Raw genomic sequence first — 19,765 nt, 5'->3', positions numbered from 1 at the left:
CAAGATCCCTTTCCACTTCCGTGCCACCCAGCAGGTCATTCCCTAGGCTGTAGGTGTGCTGGACATTTTTCCTCCCTAGGTGCAGCACTTTGCATTTCTCCTTGTTGAACTGCATTCTGTTGTTTTCTGCCCACTTGTCCAACCTGTCCAGGTCTGCTTGCAGCTGTTCCCTGCCTTCCGGCGTGTCCACTTCTCCCAATAGCTTTGTGTCATCCGCAAACTTGGACAGAGTATACTTCACTCCCTCGTCCAAGTCGCTGATGAAGACATTAAAGAATATTGGTCCAAGAACTGAGCCCTGCGGGACCCCACTGCCCACACCCTTCCAGGTCAAAACCGACCCATCCACCACGACTCTCTGGGTGCGACCCTCTAGCCAATTCGCCACCCACCAGACTGTGTAGTCATCCAAGTCACAGCCTCTTAACTTGCTTACCAGTATGGGGTGGGATACCATATCGAAGGCCTTCCTGAAGTCTGAGTATACGACATCCACCCCTACTCCTGTGTCCAGGCGTTTTGTAACCTGGTCATAAAAAGAGACTAGATTAGTCAGGCATGATCTGCTTGCTACGAACCCGTGCTGGTTTCCCCCAGCATAATTTGTCCTGCCGGGCTCTTGCAAATATTTGTGGATACCTGTGCTAAAACTTGCAGAAGTTTAAAAAAAAGGTAAAATATATCAATTCACCATGAGCTAAGTGAATGGATACTGTATGCAAATTGCTACAGCTATGCTTAATTTCAAGGTCAACGTTCTTAAATTGGATCCTCATTGCTGTGTGCTCAGTGAGAGCAGGGTCTGACAGCAAGGAGAGGGGGAAGGAGCTGCTGGGGGAAAAGTTGAGGGGAAGCAGAGGGCAAGGGGCTACTTAACCCCGCAGATTTATTTTCCCTGCTGTAGCAGTGGGAAGGGGACAAATTCAAGGCAAACCTCTAATCATTAGGTTGTATACCTGGAAAGTTAAAACAAATTTATAAGATGACCCCCACAAATTAGATTCTATATTGGAAAAACAGTATTCAAGTAAATACGGTATTTATCCCTAGTAGTAGGGTGTACTTCTATGGAATATGGATTTTTTTGAAAGAAGCTGTTTTAGAGTGATTAAAATGAAAATTTAAAAGAATGTGTCCCCTAGTATGTGATACGAATACCAATAAAATATTTGAACATTTCTGTGATCAGATATCTTCAAAGCAGCCCAAGAAGAAGGTATTGTATTCTTCAGGGGGGAAAAAAGAATAAAATTCTGAAGGCTGAGAAACATAAGAACGTTTGGCTCAAATATGAACTTTTCAAACAATCATAGGCATCTGAAACTAACATCAGCCTGTGTATACTCACACCCTAAATGTTCCTTTTATGTATAAATCTGCTTTTTAAAAATAGTCCATCCTATTTAATATCCCTGTACTATAAATGAGAGACTAGTGAATGCAGTAGGTTGTTAGATGGTGGTTTGTTTTTCAATTCTGTCTGTATTTAAGACACGTGCTCCCTTCCTGACTTTGCTTGCCTACTTTTTTCCTCTGTGTATTTTAGACTGGCCAGCAAATTGTGGAGTTGGATACTTTCAACCAAACATGGTGGGAAGAATTATATCAGGCAACGAAGCAAGGCCACATTCTTGGCCTTGGCAAGTTTCATTACAGGTACAAATGACAATCAAAACCTTTCAGAGGGATAAATTTTGCTGTCTTTCCTCAGTTCGTCTGTGGACAGTCTTGATACTGGAGTGAATAGCAGTTATTCAAAGTGCATTTTAAGTATGTTTTTGTAACTGTGTCCATGTGCTGGACCAATCCTGTTACCAATGAAGCCATGGTAAAATTATATATACAAATGCTTCTCAAAACTTTAAATAGAGGTTGTGGTCTAAGAATATATATGGAGAGTCTCTTGTGGTTGTAAAGTGTGTGTGTGGCAGGGGTCATCAATTCAAAAACCTGGTGAAAGCCTATTTAAATTGGATTCTAGCCACCCAAATCCTGTCAAATCAATAATGCAATTTACTTCTTTACACATTATATTTAATAATAGGAGCACAGTCCTTCTCAGAACAATTTTTAAAACTAAAAATTACATTGCAGTTTCAGGAGAAAATAGAATTTTTTAAACCAAATTGAACTTAGTTACAGAGGTATATTCTCTGTATAACCTCTTCTTTTTATTTCATACTTTTATCTACCTCTGTATGACATCAGTGAAGCTGCAGAACTTTGTCAGTGATATTTTCAGCAGTTGTAATATCACTAGTTATACATCCAAATAAGGTATATTGGTAATATGACTGGATTATTCTATAAATCAGGCCTAGGCACCATGTTTTCTTCCTTATTTTGTTACAGTCTTTTATATGCTAGTATCTCCAAAGCCTCTAGCTCAGATAGTGCTCTATTCAAGGAGCTGTTGGTGCTTTCCAATTTTTCAGCCATTAAAGATGCCCATATTTCTGCAGGTGGAAGCTGCGTAACAGAAGAAAATATGTTGTACTTATAAGAAAGAATTAATATTTGAAATTTAGCTGACATCTGAGAATTTGGGGTAAGAAAAAGAAAACTGGTAAATGCAACACATTACATTAAGACAATCTGCATTAAACTAAGATTTACAAATAAAATGAGAAAGAGACTTCAGTACAATTTTTCCCCATTCTTATCTTCCAAATGAGGAAGGAAAGACAGAGGAAAGAATTATCTAGAAATCCTACGTTGCTGCACCCAGTAATAATTGGTTTAAATGTCACAGTTCTACAGAGGGCTTCTCAGATTCCCCTTTGATTATACAGAGATATATTGGAATTGCTGGTAATATGTGCAATCCAGTACATGCAGTCATGGGAAAATGCTGATCCAAGACTAGAGTGTTTAGGAATGCACGTTATATTGAAAAAACCCAGAGAAAACCTCAAATAAAGGTAGAAGTTGGCATTTTTTTAACCTAATATGTCCCAGGTTTGGGGAGAATAAGGTGGCCATATATAGTTCAAAGGACAAATGGAAGAAAGCCTCCATACCCAGACACTTAAAGAAGTTGTGTACTACTGTGAATAATCTGAATTGACCATATGTTACACCACATATAGTATTTTAAAGTTACTTTGCTCCTAGCTGTAGTTTAATTTATATGGTCAAAAGGAATGATCAAAAATCTGATCGTTTCACAGTATGACTCAGTCCTGCTGAGAGAGCAACTAGAAGTGATTAGTTTTTTTTTGTTAGATCCTTTGTCACTTTCATTTTTCTTAACAAGTACATTCAGGTTGTAGTATATAGAAGAGAAAATACATACTGTTAAAATATGCCACGTTGATGGAAGTTATCTGAATGCTTTGGGTATATGCTTACAGATGAATCAACATGGAGATTATGCTGCCTCCCTTGTATAAATTTCAGAAGTAGATATAGCATAGTTATTTACTTTAGCTTTGCATTTGGTGGTATAAAAAAGCTGCCATCATTTAGGTGGGAATCTGCCTTTTTTTGATGAAGACCTCCCACAGGGACAGAATGTTAAGGTTTAGAAATCATTGGCGAAATGAGCAGATGTGCCAACATTTTCCTTAGCAGATTGATTCACACAGCTCTAATGATATTAAGAATACTTGAAAACCATTTTCAATTTAATCTTACGTAACAGGGCACCCGATGCAGTGCCCATTACAGAAGAAAAGGGGATATGCCATCACAAGCAAGGAAGAAAGCTTACCTGCAGCCAGACCACAGCAGGAAAGGCAGAACTGTGCCAGACCCAGAGAACTCAGATATTCCCAATGAAGCCCTGCCTGGATCCTAGCAGGACCTCACGAAGCAGGGATCAGACAGATTGACTCCTGGGGGAGGAGTTGGCAGGTAAAAGGCATGCGGGGGAAGAGACAGATTGGGCAGTGACCCTGAGGATTTAAAAGGCCAGAGCACAGAGGACTATTGTTTAACCCTCACTGGAACTGTGAAGCAAACAGCCCAATACAAGGGAGTGCAACACAATGCCATCTCCCTAGGGATATTGGTGGCGGGAAAACAAGATGACGACAAAGGAAATTCTCGTGACCATGAGACCACATTAGACAAAGAGAGAGGAATGAAGCACCCGAAGTGACATGAAGGGCCAGAGCAGCACAGGTGTGGTCAGGGCAGCGTGACAGGGTAGTAGGAGCCCCGTGAAGAGACTCCAGCCAGTATCCTGAGGCATTTTAAGGAGAACAACCCGAACTGTCCTCTTTTCTCATCAGCTCTATTTTTCCATCAAGGCGTGGTGGGCGAGTAAGAAGAACATCAAGAATACACATCAGGGAGCAACAGTAACACCTACAGCACCAGTGCGATGGCCACAACTTATATAATTGGATTGGCTAGTCGTCATTTGTTTATCCTATCTTATTTTGATATTTTTGTTCAGTTGTACCCCAACTTTGGAAGTTATTTTACTCTCTTCTGTAAACTGCCCTGAGCCTTTGTCAGGAAGGGCAGCGTAGAAATAAATTCATAGATACAGATGGGAAAATAAATAGAAAGCTTAGTCAAGAGTTTGTCCGCAGCATTTTGTGCACAGGCACACAAAAAAGATCATCCTTACCCCGAGAAAAACTCAGTTGGTATGCCAGACAGGATGCAACAGGATCTGACATGTGAGAGGATGGAAGGAAGATGATATAAAAAATGAATTTAGTAGAAAAGCAGAAGCCACATCATGCTATTTGCAAAACCAGTATGGGACAAGAGTACTGCATTTACTCCAATAAGTTGACCCTGATTAAAAAGATGACCCCCCTCCACAGTAATTAGATTTAATATATGGGAAATTTATAACTTTCTAGGCATAGAATCTAATTATTGGAGGTTGGTCTTGAATTTGTCACCCTCCCACTGCTACAGTAGAGAAAATAAATCTGGGGGGGTCAGATAGCCCCTTTGCCCTGTTTCTCTCCTAACTTTCACCCCCTGAAGCCTCTTTCTCCTGAGCATAGAAGGAAGAAGCAAATTTGAAAACAATAACCTTGTAATTAAACATGGCTGTAACAGCTTGCATATAGTACCCATAGACTTACTTCATCCAGAATGTATGTATTTTGCCTTTTTTTAAACTGCTGAAGTTTTAGCGCAGACGCTCCATGCAAAACACTTTGGCATTTACTTGCATATAGTACAAACTATGCCGGATAGTAGTCCAAAGCCAAGTGGCTCATGATTTACCATGTAGCTCACTGGGCTGGGCCCCACCAGAGTCAGTGTTTCAAACCATAGTGACCCCATAAATTTGGCGGAGGGTAATTTGGTCTGCTTCCAGACTAGAGAAAAGCTGGTACAATAGTTAAATATGATAACATGATACTGATAGTCTAACTAGACAAATATGCCAAGATTGTCATAGTTAACAGTAGGCTTTTTTATTAGCCATTGTCATGATATGGCCACCCCAGGGATGTCAATGATGTTCCTAGGGCACCGTGACAGTGCCAGCTCCACCCTATGGGTGCCTACTGATTTCACCTGCCACATCTTGCTGGTATAACTGAAGAACCAGGAGGCTGCCCTCAAGTTGCTCAGTCACAGTTCTGACAGACTCCTCTAAACCCTGTGGGTTGTCGGACCCCTTACTGGGTCTCAAACTCAGGAAGTGCCTTACCATACCACCCCCGCAAGACTTATGGGCTAGATGTGTGGTGTGGCAGGCCAGTAGGGAGTGCTCCAGCATTGAGCCACCCACCTCACTGTGCCCGACCACTTTCCAGGCTCCGAGTGCCACCCTGGGGGCACCTCATGTCTGGCCAACCTCCTTCCTAGAGTACACCCACAAGCCTGGGGGTAACGCCACCACCACCCAGAGTCTGGACTGATCTTGGCCCTCTGCCCCCTGGGAGGCACAGGTCTAGTAGTATGTGAGGGGTACTTGACCCACTGCAAGAACCTGGGGTGCTTCCCTCAGTCTGAAGCACAAATAGCAGTTTCCCTTAATCAGCCGAACCAAGGGGACCCAGAGGCATAATCTAGATTTCATAGACATTAGGGCTGGAGGGACCTCAGAAGATCATCGAGTCCAGCCCCCCGCCCAAAGGGCAGGAAGTCAGCTGGGGTCATAGGATCCCAGCAAGATAAGCATCCAGTTTGCTCTTGAAGGTGTTCAGTGTAGGTGCTTGAACCACCTCCGGTGGCAAGCTGTGCCAGACCTTGGGGGCTTGGACAGTAAAGAAATTCTTCCTTATGTCCAGCCTGAAATGGTCTTGTAGTAGTTTATGACCATTCGTCCTAGTCTTCATCCCTTGGGGCGCTCTGGTGAACAAACGTTCCCCCAGATACTGGTGGTCACCCCTGATAAACTTATAGGTGGCCATCAGATCACCCCTGAGCCTGCGCTTTTTCAGGCTAAAGAGCCCCAGGGCTCTCAGCCTGTCATCGTAGGGTCTGCTTCCCTGACCTCTGATCATGCGCGTGGCTCTTCTCTGGACTCTCTCAAGCTTCTCCACATCCTTTTTGAATTGTGGAGCCCAAAACTGGACACAGTACTCCAGCTGCGGCCTCACTAAGGCCGAGTACAGGGGGAGAATGACGTCCCGGGATTTGCTTGAGAAGCATCTATGGATGCAAGCCAGCGTTTTGGTCGCTTTACTAGCCGCCGCATCGCATTGCAAGCTCATGTTCATCTTGTGGTGAATGATGACCCCCAAGTCTCTTTCTTCCATAGTGCTAGCCAACATAGCACTGCCGAGCCTATAAGGATGCTGCGGGTTTTTTTTCCCAAGGTGGAGAACCTTGCATTTATCGGCGTTGAACACCATCAGATTCTCGTCCGCCCACTTGCTGAGCCTGTCCAGGTCAGCCTGGATAACCTGCCTGTCTTCTGGTGTGGATGCTTTGCCCCAAAGTTTGGTGTCATCGGTGAACTTGGCCAGTCCGCTTCTGACTCCAGTGTCCACATCATTAATGAAGATGTTGAACAGTATGGGTCCAAGGACAGAGCCTTGGGGGACCCCACTGGTCACAGGACACCACGATGAGTGACTTCCATCGATTTCTACCCTCTGGGTCCGACCCCGGAGCCAATTTTCCAGCCAGTGGATCGTGGTGGACCCAAGGCGACAATTGGCCAGTTTCACCAAGAGGTGATCATGGGATACCAGATCGAAGGCTTTTTTGAAGTCAAGATATATGACATCGATCTCTTCTCCCTTGTCCAGGTGATAGGTCACCTGGTCGTAGAAGGAAATGAGATTGGTCAAGCAAGACCTACCCGCAACAAACCCGTGCTGGCTATCCCTTAAGATGTTGGCGTCGGCCAGTCCATTAAGGATGGCCTCTTTAATAAACTTTTCTAAGATCTTCCCCGGGATAGAAGTCAGGCTGATGGGCCTATAGTTGGCCGGATCCACTTTCCTCCTTTTCTTGAACATAGGCACCACATTGGCCTTCTTCCAGTCTTTGGGCACTACACCAGAGCGCCAAGAGTTTTCAAAGATCCGTGCTGGAGCCTGGGCTATGATGCTCGCCAGCTCCTTGAGTACCCTGGGGTGTAGATTGCCAGGGCCGGCTGACTTGAAGGTATCCAGCTTCTCCAGATGTTCTTTCACGAGGTCAGCATTAATGGAGGGCAGGGGATCACCCTCTCCCGGACTTCCCTGTCCCGTAGCGGGCATGGGCATCCCACGGGACTGATGAAAGACCGACGCAAAGTACCCATTTAATAGGTTGGCTTTTTCCTGGGCGTCAGTTGTCAGTTGCCCCATCTGATTCAGCAGGGGTCCAATGTTGCCCCTGCTTTTCCTCCGGCTCCCCACATATCTGAAAAAGGACTTTTTATTGTCCTTGATGCTCGAAGCTAGTTGGAGTTCAGTTGCAGCCTTGGCTTCCCTGGTATGCTCCCTGCAGGACCGGACCAGTGCAGAATCTGGACCCTCCCTGCAGGACTGGACCAGTGCAGATCTAGACCCTCTATCAATAAGTGTCCCATGGTAGGTACAGAGGAGAACTTTATTGGTTATAAGGAGTAGGCTTGGAATAGGGTACAGGGTAGAGCAATATCACAGAAATCTCTTAGAGCAAACAGTGGCATGGTAGCCTTTGATTACGCATCTGTGTTACTGCAAGCTACTTGAGATCTAACCAGATATATAGCTTACTCACAACTATCATCCAGAGGCAGGTGGAGATTTCTTCTGGAGGCAAGCAGTTCACTGACTACGAGTTTCAAAAGAAAGAGCGAGTGTCAGATGGTCTAGCTTTTCTGAGAGTTCTCATAATGGCTGCTTTCCCACCTCCTGGGCAGTCCTTAACTTATATAGACTTTATGACCTCATTTATCTGATCCAATGAAGGCCAGCAGCTGTTGGCTGCTTGCCAACCAATTTGAAATGCATCACAGGCTGCCAGATAGACTAGCAGGGTCTCTAGCCCCCTCCCAGTCAAGTTGGCATTGCTTAGAACAATAGGGAGTTTAAGCCCCCATCCAGGTGTGTGAGGCCAGTCACATAGGCAGAGTGAGCAGGTTTCCCCCTCCCTCAGGAATGTATCAGTTCAGGTTACAACTCAGGGTTACCTGAAGCTGATGGGGCCAAAGGGCGTCTGCCCTTTGCAGTGACCATGGTAACCAATTGTCAGATCGGTCATCCGCCTGACAGCAGAGTTTGGGGCAAGACAGAGATATAATTCTGCCATACTTCCCCCCCACCCCACCCTTTAAAAGCTTGGGCACATGGCTTCACAGAGCCATGGGTACAAGCATGTTTTGTCTAGAAGGGTCATCTTGCACACCTAAAGAGAGATTATATAATACATAAGACTGGTCATAACAACAATACACAGCAAAACATTAAAGCACATTGGGGAGTTCCCTTAGCAGAGCTCTCTTAAGTCGGCCCCTGAGCCCATCCGACCCACTACCCAGAGTCCTTTCGCAACAAGGCATCCGCTATCACATTCTGGCTTCCTTTGATGTGTTCGACGGTGAAGTTGCCCTCTTGAAGTTGCCAGGCCCATCCTTGAAGCTTCGCATTGGTATTCTGCATGGTTTGCAACCACTGAAGTGGGGCGTGGTCTGACAGGATGGTGAACTGCTGCTCCCACAGATAGGGTCTCAGCTTGTTCAGTGCCCTGACAATTGCCAAACACTCTCTCAATAGATGACAAGTTCTGCTCCCAAGGGATTAACTTCTGGCTTAAGTAAACCACGGGGTGTCATGTCTCTCTGTGCTCTTGTAAGGGTACAGCTCCTAGTCCTGAGTCGGAGGCAACAGTGGCTATGTAGAAGGGTTTATCAGAGATCGGTGCCTTCAGAATTGGTTGTTTGATCAGGACAGCCTTTAGGGTATCAAATGCTTCCTGACACCCCTACTTCCAGACCACTGGATCAGGGCTGCCCTTCTTGGTCAGCTCATGTAAGGGAGCTGCTGTCACTCCAATCCCGGGGACAACCCCCCTGTAATATCCAGTCAAGCCAAGGAAGGCTCTGACTTGCTTCTTGGTTTGTAGGGGTGGCCAGTCTAATGGCCTCAATCTCATCCCACTGTAGCAGAACACCCCCTTTTCCTCTTGCCTGCAGTTGCTCTCCCCGCCTTGTATATGTTTTTCCTCTTCTACCTTTTCTTCCTTCCTCTCTCTTTCACTTTAAGATAAGGAATTGTGTTTTAAAATTTGTGTGTGCGCATTTTGTATCTCCCCTTGTGTTTTTGTATTTTTATCTATTTGTGTGCCATGGCATTACTTTTGTAGCTTATATTTTATACTCCTCACCTTTCAACTTTCAACTAAATGTGTTTAGTTTCAGAAGTAAGTTATACATTGTAACAATGTTAACAAGGGCAGGAGTCAAACTGCTGCTTCCCTGTATCAGGCGGGCCCCTGAATTAGCGAGTGAATCAGTGATTGAATGCGTAACACAGTAGCAGGCAGCAATTAACACCTAGGAAAACTGCAGATCAACCAACGAAAGAAATCAATAGAAGACAATGTAGCAACCGGGAAATCTCTAAATGTCACTGTTCGAGGGCTAAAAGCCCTGGTCTGAGTTAATCAATGCCAGGGACCAACTTTTGGGCTAAATATCTCCAGATCGACCGCTCCCAGAGCCCTATTCAAAATTCATCAACTGACTCCCAAACCTGCACATACATGCGGACAACCCCTGGGGCTGACAGATGCTATCCAGTAGCCACCAAGGGGGAAGTCCCATGAGGGTCAACGACCCCTGGATTGGGCAAACCTGAAAACTGGGGAGTCACCAAAGTCTGCCAAGGACAGATAAAAGAGCAGTGAAAAGTGACCCTTGGCGGAGCCCTCTTGCTCTCCAACTTGACCAGCACCCGACCTGTCCAGCCAGAAGGACCAGCCAGCGACCCCCTTCTGGAAGATAACACCATGCTGAAAGAAGCCTCGATGGCAGACTCCAGTGCCTGTGAGATAGGTATACCTGACTCTTGTAGCTCGCTACTGTGTGTGTGTGGACCAGCCCCAAGGTTTAACTTCATTACATGTTTCAATCCGCCTAATAAACCACAATTTTAAGGATCCCGAGTTGGACATTTGTAGCCAACACCGCAGGGGAGCAATCCGACTTCCACCCATGCAATGTCCCAAATATATCACTTCAGATAGTGCCAACTGGCACTTTTTGGCTTTCACAGTAAGACCAGCTTGCTTGATCTTACCCAACACAGTGGTCAGATGAATCAGGTGCGATTCAGTCTTAACTGAAGATGATGATGTCATCAATGTAAGCCATGGCAAACTGCTCACATCCTTGTAACAGGTTATTAGTCAGTCTTTGAAAAGATGCGGAGAGTTGCGCATACTGAACGGTAACACCATAAACTCATATAGTCCCACAGATGTGGTAAAGGCAGACTTGGCTATGGTGTCTAGATCCAGTGCCATTTGCCCCAATCCTTTGGGCAGACCGAGAGTAGAGACCTTGGCTGGGCCCAGCTGATCAAGCAGAGAGTCTGTCTTGTGCATAGGGTAAGGATCAGGGATGGTAATAGCATTCAGCTTCCTGTAGTCCACACAGAACCAAATGGTCCCATCCTGGTTCCGGACGAGTACCACCGGGCTGGCCCAAGGACTCATTGAAGGCCAGATTACCTCTAACTCTCTCATCTCTGCAAGCTCCCACTTTATTTCTTGCTTCACTTTTGCATTAACTGTGTGATAGGCTGGCCGGCAGTGACTTAGCCCAGAGGTTTTTAAAGAGCAAAAGATGACTGGAGGACTTGGGATGCCCTTTCTTCACCAATCTGGTAATGATTTGGTCCAGGGGTTTTGAGGGGTAAAAGATGATTGGATGACTTGGGATTCCCTTTCCTCACCAATCGGCCCCAGAGACTCACCCTCCATGTCCCCTGATTGGCCCCTTGGGTCACCTGGAGGGGGATAAAAGGGGCAGCATGGCTGACTCAGGGAAGAGACCAGCGAGGGACCATAAGGAAGGAGCTTCCAAGAGCTGAGCCAGCAGGGCGGGAGCAGTTGCCCCAGGAGAGCCTGAAGGAGCAGGACCTGCAGGCAGCAGTTGGACCCTCAGCAACATGGCGTGCAGCTGGCAGGAGAGGCTTCCTGCTGGGCTCCAGGATCCCCTACAAGAGGCTGTGGCCAGCAGGAGAGGCTCCCCCGCTCCAGCAAGGATCTGAGCAGTGACCTGAGAGGTTCCCAGATCAGCTTCCAGCTCCTTCAATCAGAGACCAGGCAGCTTGACGTGAGGCCGGAGCTCGCGCCAGGAAGGCCAAGACCCGTAGCAGATTGGAGCAGTGCTACCAGGGGTGGCTGTGTGGCAGCATTTCTGCCTACCACATGGGGAAAAGTGAATTCAAGTCCCAGTTGAGATGACTTGGGGTGAGTGAGCTAACAAGAAACAAATCTTGCAGTGGAAAGGGACCATTGTTCTTTCCCCCTTTCTTCCCCTCCAGGTACCTCGGCCCTATATTTCCTTGTCATTTGACATTTTGTATTTTGTGCCTTTTTATATTTCACCAACCAGTATTGTTTGCTCTGCTGTTTGTGTTTTATGTTTTGTTAACCCTGTCTTTTGTCAATGATTGTAAATAACCTTTGTGAAATCCTGCCCCCTTAGGGCATTGTGGTGTCCACTATACCCCCTGATTTATGCCTTTTATGTTCCCAGTATTGTTCCCTCATTAAAAGGTATATGGTTAAGTCCCCACTGGTGGTCTGGCTCTGCTCTATAGGGGGAGGAGAGTCCCTACACCTCCCACAGCATTTGTGCTCCTGCTTTGATCCCTTCAATTGGAGAGGGGGTACCTCTTGGAGTACTGCCTGGGTTACAACTCCATATGGTCTGGATTGGATAGGGCGATGGCTGCCCATCTATAGAGTGTACTGCCAGGTTCGTTTTACCTGGTTTGTTGGAGAACACCGTCTCAAAGTCCTTGAGTGCTGCGAGTAGCTTGTCCTTGTCCTGGGAGGGCAGATGATCTGGCAGGCAGAGGTCCTCTATTCCTGCCTCTTCCCCAGTTACCATACCATATATGACCGGCTCCTCTGGTGATCCTTCAGCTGAGGAAATCCAAGATACCACATCACTTCTATTAAGGTATGGTTTAAGCATGTTCATGTGTACTATTTTAGGCTTTTTGTCTGAACTGTTCCTGGCCACAACATAGGTCACATCCTCCAGCCTGTCCAGGATGACCAGGTCTACATAGGCCTTTAGCATGCCTTTCAAGGTCCCAGTGAACCTTTCTACAAGCCCATTTGTCTGAGGGTGGTAGGCTGCAGCACTTCCACAGGCACTTCATCACCTCAGCCAGGAAGTTCCCACCCCTGTCAGTCAGGATCTCGGAAGGGAAACCCAGATGAAAGATCTTGGTCAGGGCTTCAGCAACTACAGGTGCCTTGGTGGAGGCAAAGGCAGTTGCCTCCAGGTACTGAGTTTCAAAATCCACTAGAGTCAAGATCTACTTCCCTCTACAAGTCTTATGCCTCAGTGGACCCACAATGTCTATACCCACTCTTGGAAGGGTTGATCAATGATAGGCTCCTCTATAGCCCCTCCCTTTCTCTTGTCCCCACTTTTGCCCATCTACTGGCACATCTTACAAGATCTGCAGTAGTCAGTCACATTCTGGGCAACCCTGGGCCAATAGAAGATTGCTTGCAACCACTGGCATGTCCATTCCCTACCCATGTGACCAGCACAAGGTAAATCATGACCCATGGAAAGCAATTGTTATCTGAACTTAAGAGGTACTATGAGCTGGGACAGGGCTCCCAGGTCTCAGCATGGTTCTTCAGTCTCCACACCTGATACAGGAGTCCCTTATCCCAGACCACCCATTCCCTCTCATTTGGGGTGAACTCTGTCTCTGGCTTTTAAGCCATCTGCTCGAGTCCCTCCAAGCTGGGGTCCTCTAGAACCTCCTACTTGAACTCCTCTTGCCCAGCTAAGCAATCAGCAGGGAGTTCTGGTAAGGAGTGTACCTTTACCCACAGGGATGTCCTCTAACTTCTCCCTGAGAATCTCAGTTTCCTCCACTGACCCAGCTCCTCCCTGGGGCTGTCACTTAACCCAACCTTGAGGTTGCCGGTTCCCTCAGTGGCTGGTGGATGGTTGCAGTCAGGGGGAGTCTCTCCCTTCCCCTCCACTGCAGCCAATTGGGTGACCAGGCCCTGGGAAGTTTCCAACCCTCCCACCTTAGCCTTTCTGCTCTGTTGACGAGTCATCACATTAACACGGTAGGGCTCTATGAAGTGGTCCCCCACCCTTTACAGGTATTCGAGCTCCATAACATCCTGCCCCACCAAAATGGGGACTGGAGCCTCTTCTGCAGCCCTGCCGCTGCGCCCTTACTGGCACTGGGCTCTCCACACTGTAGCGTGCCCCAATAAGGCCTTCTCTTCCCCAGTCTCAGTCTGGTGCACCAGTATATGTGTATGTGTAAAAAACAAAACAAAAAAAAACAAAAAAAAACACCACACACACCAGAAAACAAAAGCCCCTGGGCTACAACACAACAATACACTGGGGTCCACACTCTACCCCTTTTAAGGCAAGCTTCTCTCTCAGTATAAACGTTCCTCCCACCCACAAGTACTTATTAGCTCCTACAGCCTTTTAATCCTGCCAGAATCAGAACAGACAGTCAAGCATCTCCAAGTATCTATCTCTATGAAAGCTCCTTCCTCCTTGGCTGCTGCTAGAGAACTAACCCTTTAATCCCAGCCCGCTGGCTGATATGTGCCCAGGGCTCTGCCTCCTTCTGGTCAACTGACTGGGTGCAGGTGCAGGCCAATTCCCTAATTTGCCTGCTGCCACAGCAACCTGCACCTGTGGGGGTTCTACCTGGCTCGTAGGGCCCTCTCTCTAGGCAGTTTCTGCCCTTAAAGGAGTAGGCACACCTGTGACACCCATTTCTCAATTCACATTCGTTAGCTGACCAATATGTCTTGAAAAGTGACTATTTTAGGTGCATTTTACAAAAATGCAGGAGCAAATGGACTTTCTTCTCCCACTCCATGCAACTGCTACTAACACAAACTGCACAGTAGAGGGCATCAATCATCACATTGTCACTAACTTTTCCGCCCCTCATACATCTAAAAACGAAATCTCATATTTATGTAACTTCCATTATCTTCTTTATTTTTATAATCTAGGTTCAAACAAGAACAAGCAAAAGATTTGTTCACGTCTGTGGTGGAACTCTCATTCACAAAAGCTGGATTCTCACTGCTGCCCACTGCTTTCAGAAGTAAGTTCTGCACTTACAATCTTTGTTTAAATTCCTGAAGGGTTGAGGGATGTATCTTTGTGAACAGGTTCCACCAAAAGAAATGAATATGGAATTAGGCACGTTCTGTACTTGAGAACCTAGAAAATATATACATGAGATCTGACAGAAATTGATCAAGAAAAATTGTTCACATTGGTGAGAGGTCTTAATCTAGACATTACCATGGTAAAAACAAAAGAATCCATCTAACCAGAGGACATGTTAAGAAAACTTACTGAACTGCTGTAGAAATGAGTTCAAAAGATGTCTGCTTTTGTTACTGGAACTGAAAAGAGAGATCAAAGGAGGGAAAGATTAAAAACCAATGAACTTCTGTGATTTTTAAAGCAATTGGTTTTCTATTATTAGTATTCTATGTGCGGGCCGCCTCCCGATCTCGTCTATGTTGCCATGTGCAAGCCGGGAGCGATATGCGGACCCGTTTTTGCGCACGCGGGCTGTGGCCAGCAGCCCGGGGTCGAAGAAGAACGGTGGCGAGCTAGAATTAGTTACGGACGCGTAATGGTTGATTAAAAGATTGTTTACTTACACCAAAGATGGTCGTGGTGTAGGCTGGACAGTTTTCCAGGCTCAGCTCCGCTTAGTCCTCGCTAGAGGACTCCGACAATTGACCCCGGAGTGGTTGAAGTTCCGCGGGTTTGGCTCGGTAATTGGCCCCAGAGTGGTTGAAGCTCCGCTGGTTTGGTAGTTTCAAAGGAAAGGGATGCGTCTTAGGATTGCGCTCGGCGACGGGGAGAGGCTAGAGGCCGTTTGGCCCCCAGAGTGGTTGAAGCTCCGTGGGTTCGGTAAATAGGCCCCCGGAGTTGTTAAGACTCCGTGGGTTCGGTTAGTCGGCCCTCTATTGCCCTCTTAAGGAGAAAAAGAAACTGGGTTTGAAGGGATTAGCAGCGCTTAGAAAATCTTCACGCTCTCTCTCCCAAACTCCAATTGCTTTCTCTCTCTCTTCAACTTGGGCGGAAACCTCCCAAGCTCTTTATACGGCTAGCAAGCCAATCGCTAGCCGCCACGTATGCATAATTTAGGATCAGCCAATAATGTGGCGTGAATCTAAATACAAATGGCGGGAACTCCTTTGCACCATGCATCACTATGATGCAAAAGAAATGCACCATGCAAAGAAGGCTACAAACTGGCGGGAAATACTGTTTTGCACGCGGGTTCTCTATTGCAGCAGAAAACTCTACCGTGCAAAGGAGCTGCAATTTGGCGGGGACATAATTTAGCAGTGCCGAAGCACACAAAAACAAAAAACCACAACTTTGGGTTGTGACATTCTACACTGGTTTTCAAACAGCCAAAAAGCTGTACGACTCTTTCATATGATGATACAGAAAGTGGCTCATTCCTGTATCTGGTAAAGTTTTATTTAATAATTCTTACCCCATACGAAGCATTCTATTCCTCTGTAAATATGTCATATATTTGGTAATTTCCCTTTGCAAATAAATGCAATGTAGTTTTTAATTTTGCACTACAGCAATCATAAGGTGAAAGATAATGTAAAGGATATTATAAAGTAGCACAGTAAAATTAATGCAACAGAGCTTAATGAACAATAAATTATAACAGTTATTCAATAAGAGCAGGCTAAATAAAAGTTTATGAAAAACACTTAAGTATATTCCAAGCCATATGCAATGTAGTATAAGGGTGAAATTCACCTCACTACAAAGATCCCATCTAAAACCCTCATGTCATTTAAGATGTCGAGTAGCAGTTTGACGGATTCAGCTGATTCAATCTCTTATGAAGGCCATGCAGAAGGTAGGGGAGAGTAGGACCTTTTAGTGATTAAGTAGTTTAGAAAGGAATGAACTTTTGTAAGGAACAGCCTACTTCAGATTATATGACATACATGTGAATAATTAAGTCCATGTAAAGCATTTGTTTATTTTTCTTTCACATGGGCCTATTAAATACTTCTGTTGAAACTGCTAAGTGATAAATTATTTTGTTCTTCACTGAACCTGTATTACAGCTTCCGTCTTTGCTACTGCTAAATAGTAAACAAGCTACACTGATTGACTTCTAATCTCCTTTTGCAACAGGATCTTGCTTTTTATCCATAAATAAGCCTTTGTCCGATTTCAACAGACTATTTTGTACTTCTAAAGAATGCCATTTTAAATTTGAATACTTTGATCTGATTGTCACACAGGTTGTAAGTAAATGGCACCTTCAGCTCAACCATGGTAGTACAAGGATTAGTACCTATTGCACGTAATCACAAAAGGTAAAAGAAGACCAGTACAAAAATGGCATTGAGTTTGATTTACTGAAGGTCTGTGTTACCTGAATTCTTTTTAGGAAGGAAGAAGATGTTGCAAAGTGGAGAATTCTTCTGGGAAAGCACAGCATTAACCACGCTGAATCTACAGAAAGGGTCTACCATGTGAAACGAATTTATCGGCATGAGCAGTTCCGCTATCCACACCTGAATGAGCTAGACTATGACATCGCCTTGGTCAAGCCTGTGGAAGACATTGTAACAAACCATTTTATTCACTATGCCTGCCTGCCTAAGAGAGACAGCCATCTTCGTCCAGGACATTTCTGCTGGGTGACTGGATGGGGTGACACACAAGGTATTTCTGGTTCCATGGTTCTGGAGATTAGATTTTGTAAGTGTGTGAAGGGTACCTCCTTCTTGGAGAATGTTCCAGTGATATATAGGATTGTATAGCCTCCATGGCACTGTCCTTAAGCAGGAGAGAGAGAATGCCTCCTTATGTGATGAGACATGTACCTGGTATAACAACCCTTCTGGAATTTGGCTTTTATTTTCTTAAACAGTGCAACTACTAGTATTTTAGAGGTGCTCTGTCCATCAGTCCATAATGGATCAGCACTGATAAAAGGAAAATTTACATTATCGGCAATTGGCTTTTTTTGGCTGGTGCAGCTTATAAAGTCACCGATTAAATGCGGTGTGCATGTGCACAGCTGCAGCATGCACATGGCCAGGAATGCAGCCCGGTGGCCTGGAGAGCAGTGTCCGGCTGGTAAGGAAGGGTTGTAGGGGGAGGGAAAGGGTAGGGGAGGCAGATCAAGGCCCCCCACAGTGAGGGATGGGGGAGAGAGTGGGGCTGGGGCAGGAGCAGAGGCAGACTCTGTTCAGCTGGGGTGAAGCATGGGACAGAGCTGCAGGCAGCTCATCCAGGCGGGGGGAAGATGTGCAGCTCCCCACCACCGCACACAGCCTAGGGAAGGCATGGGGGCTATGTACCCCCTGGATTTGTGCACAGGGTAAGGGCGAGCTGTCCACTGCCGGGGGCTGCACCAGCCTCTTCCCAGCGGGAGGGGTTGGACCAGGCCTGTCTTCTACTTAGAGAAGTAGATACTTTCAAGTCAGCAGGGCCAGACAGGAGGCTTCCTAGGCTACTAAAAGGATTGGCCGAGTGAATTTCAGGACCACTGTCCTCTCTTTGAGAACTTACGAAGGTCAAGTTGTTGAGCCCCAGCTCAAGTCTGGGATCGTGCCCGGTATGCAAAAGCCAATAAAGATACCAGGGGTGAAAGTATAAAGATTTATTGCTAGCAATACAAGGTGCAAGCGGAATAATTTTATGTAACAAGCACACAGATTCTTAATTTTAAGCATTTTTTATACAGGAGTATTGGACCTTTATAAGCATTCTTGTTTGCTAATTGGTTATAAGGGAGTGACGCAAGGAGTTCTTTACTGAGCATGTCTCTATACCTGTGTTTTAGCTATGTATCTCATTTTTATATATGTATGTTTTATTAGCATACTTGCTCCCCACCTAGGGGTGTGAATCTTAATATTTAAATCAGTTCTTTGCCCTAGTCCACTAATTCTGTTTTTGTTTTTAAGCCTCCTTTATCTAAGACTGTCTTTTCCTTATCATTGCAGTTGAGCATTAGTTATAGAACAGAGACTTTTGTTTGGGCTATGTGTAGTGGTTTTTAGGTCAAACCTGACAAAGTGAGGTCCTGAATTGCTGAAAAAGGGCAAATATGGTACCCATCTCTAAGAAAAGAAATGGGGGTGTTCTGGGGAATTACAGACCTGCCAGTCTGACTTTTGATACCTAGAAAGATCATGGAACAGGTCCTCAAGAAAGCTAGGGTGAAGCATCTAGAGGGGAACAAGGTGATGATGAGGAACACCCAGCTTGGATTCACCAACAGCAAGAAATGCCAAACCAACCTGATTCCCTTCTACGATAAGATGATAGCCTCTGTGGTTGGGAGAAGCAGTGGACAATGGGGTGAGCTACAGTCATCCCAAAATTTGCCATAGTCCCCTGTCCCTTCCCCACCTCCCACCCCCTCCAGACGAGCCACCCTCATCTCCACCCCAACCGTTCTGGGTAGTGCCAGCCCCAGTCCCATTCCCTCTCTCACCATGGGGACCTTGATCTGCCCACCCCCCAAGCCCCTTACCCTCAACAGACTTACTGGCTGTACATTGGTCTCCATGCTGCTGGGCTGCATATCAGCAATCAGATCGACCAATCTGGCTGGTTAATAATTGGCCATCAGTATCAGCCAATTTTTTTTTTATTTTTTTTAAATCAGTGCACCCCTAATTTATTTGTATTGTGACAGAATTTACAGCTAGGGACAGAGGTTTGTTTCCTGGAAATCCTGGTGCTGGAAATTGTGAAAAGAGGGGTGGTTGTGGGAGGGCATACATACAGGCATTCTAAACCCCTGGCTGGAGAGCAACAAAGTTGCTTGAAAGGTGAGCTCACTAGCCAGAGGGCAATAGGGTATTGCTCCTTTGCTCCCTCTGCCTCCATAGCAGACAAAAGGCATCATCCATGCGAGTATCAGCTGGACATAGCTGCAGGGGAGAGAGACTCCTTGGGGAGTGGGCATGCTCCCTGCCCCTGTTCCTCCCCTGTGGGTGAAACGGGACTGTGTTCACATCCCCACTGCTGGGTCTGTGGCTGGTCTATCACAATCATATTGGTTTTGTGCAAGGGCTCTGGGGCATTCCCTGTGGATTGATCTGTCTCGGGTGTCTCTTGGATGGGTCAAGTCATGGGGGAATGCCTCAAAAA

At 46.0% G+C, this 19,765-nt stretch overlaps 1 protein-coding gene across 1 annotated transcript in view; it reads left to right on the top strand.

The window, feature by feature from the left end:
- LOC112551217 (elastase-1-like) overlaps positions 1 to 19,765 on the top strand; it is a 36,361-nt gene that overhangs the window by 10,072 nt on the left and 6,524 nt on the right. Inside the window, exons 2-4 of the mRNA XM_025210970.1 lie at positions 1,547 to 1,656; positions 14,599 to 14,697; positions 17,043 to 17,320. Of these exons, the coding sequence (XP_025066755.1) occupies positions 1,547 to 1,656; positions 14,599 to 14,697; positions 17,043 to 17,320 (487 nt within the window). The remainder of the gene's footprint in view (positions 1 to 1,546; positions 1,657 to 14,598; positions 14,698 to 17,042; positions 17,321 to 19,765) is intronic.

Source organism: Alligator sinensis, unplaced genomic scaffold (assembly GCF_000455745.1).
Source record: "Alligator sinensis unplaced genomic scaffold, ASM45574v1 scaffold374_1, whole genome shotgun sequence".
NCBI classification, from domain to species: Eukaryota; Metazoa; Chordata; order Crocodylia; family Alligatoridae; genus Alligator; species Alligator sinensis.
This window is presented reverse-complemented; position numbering and strand designations above follow the sequence as displayed.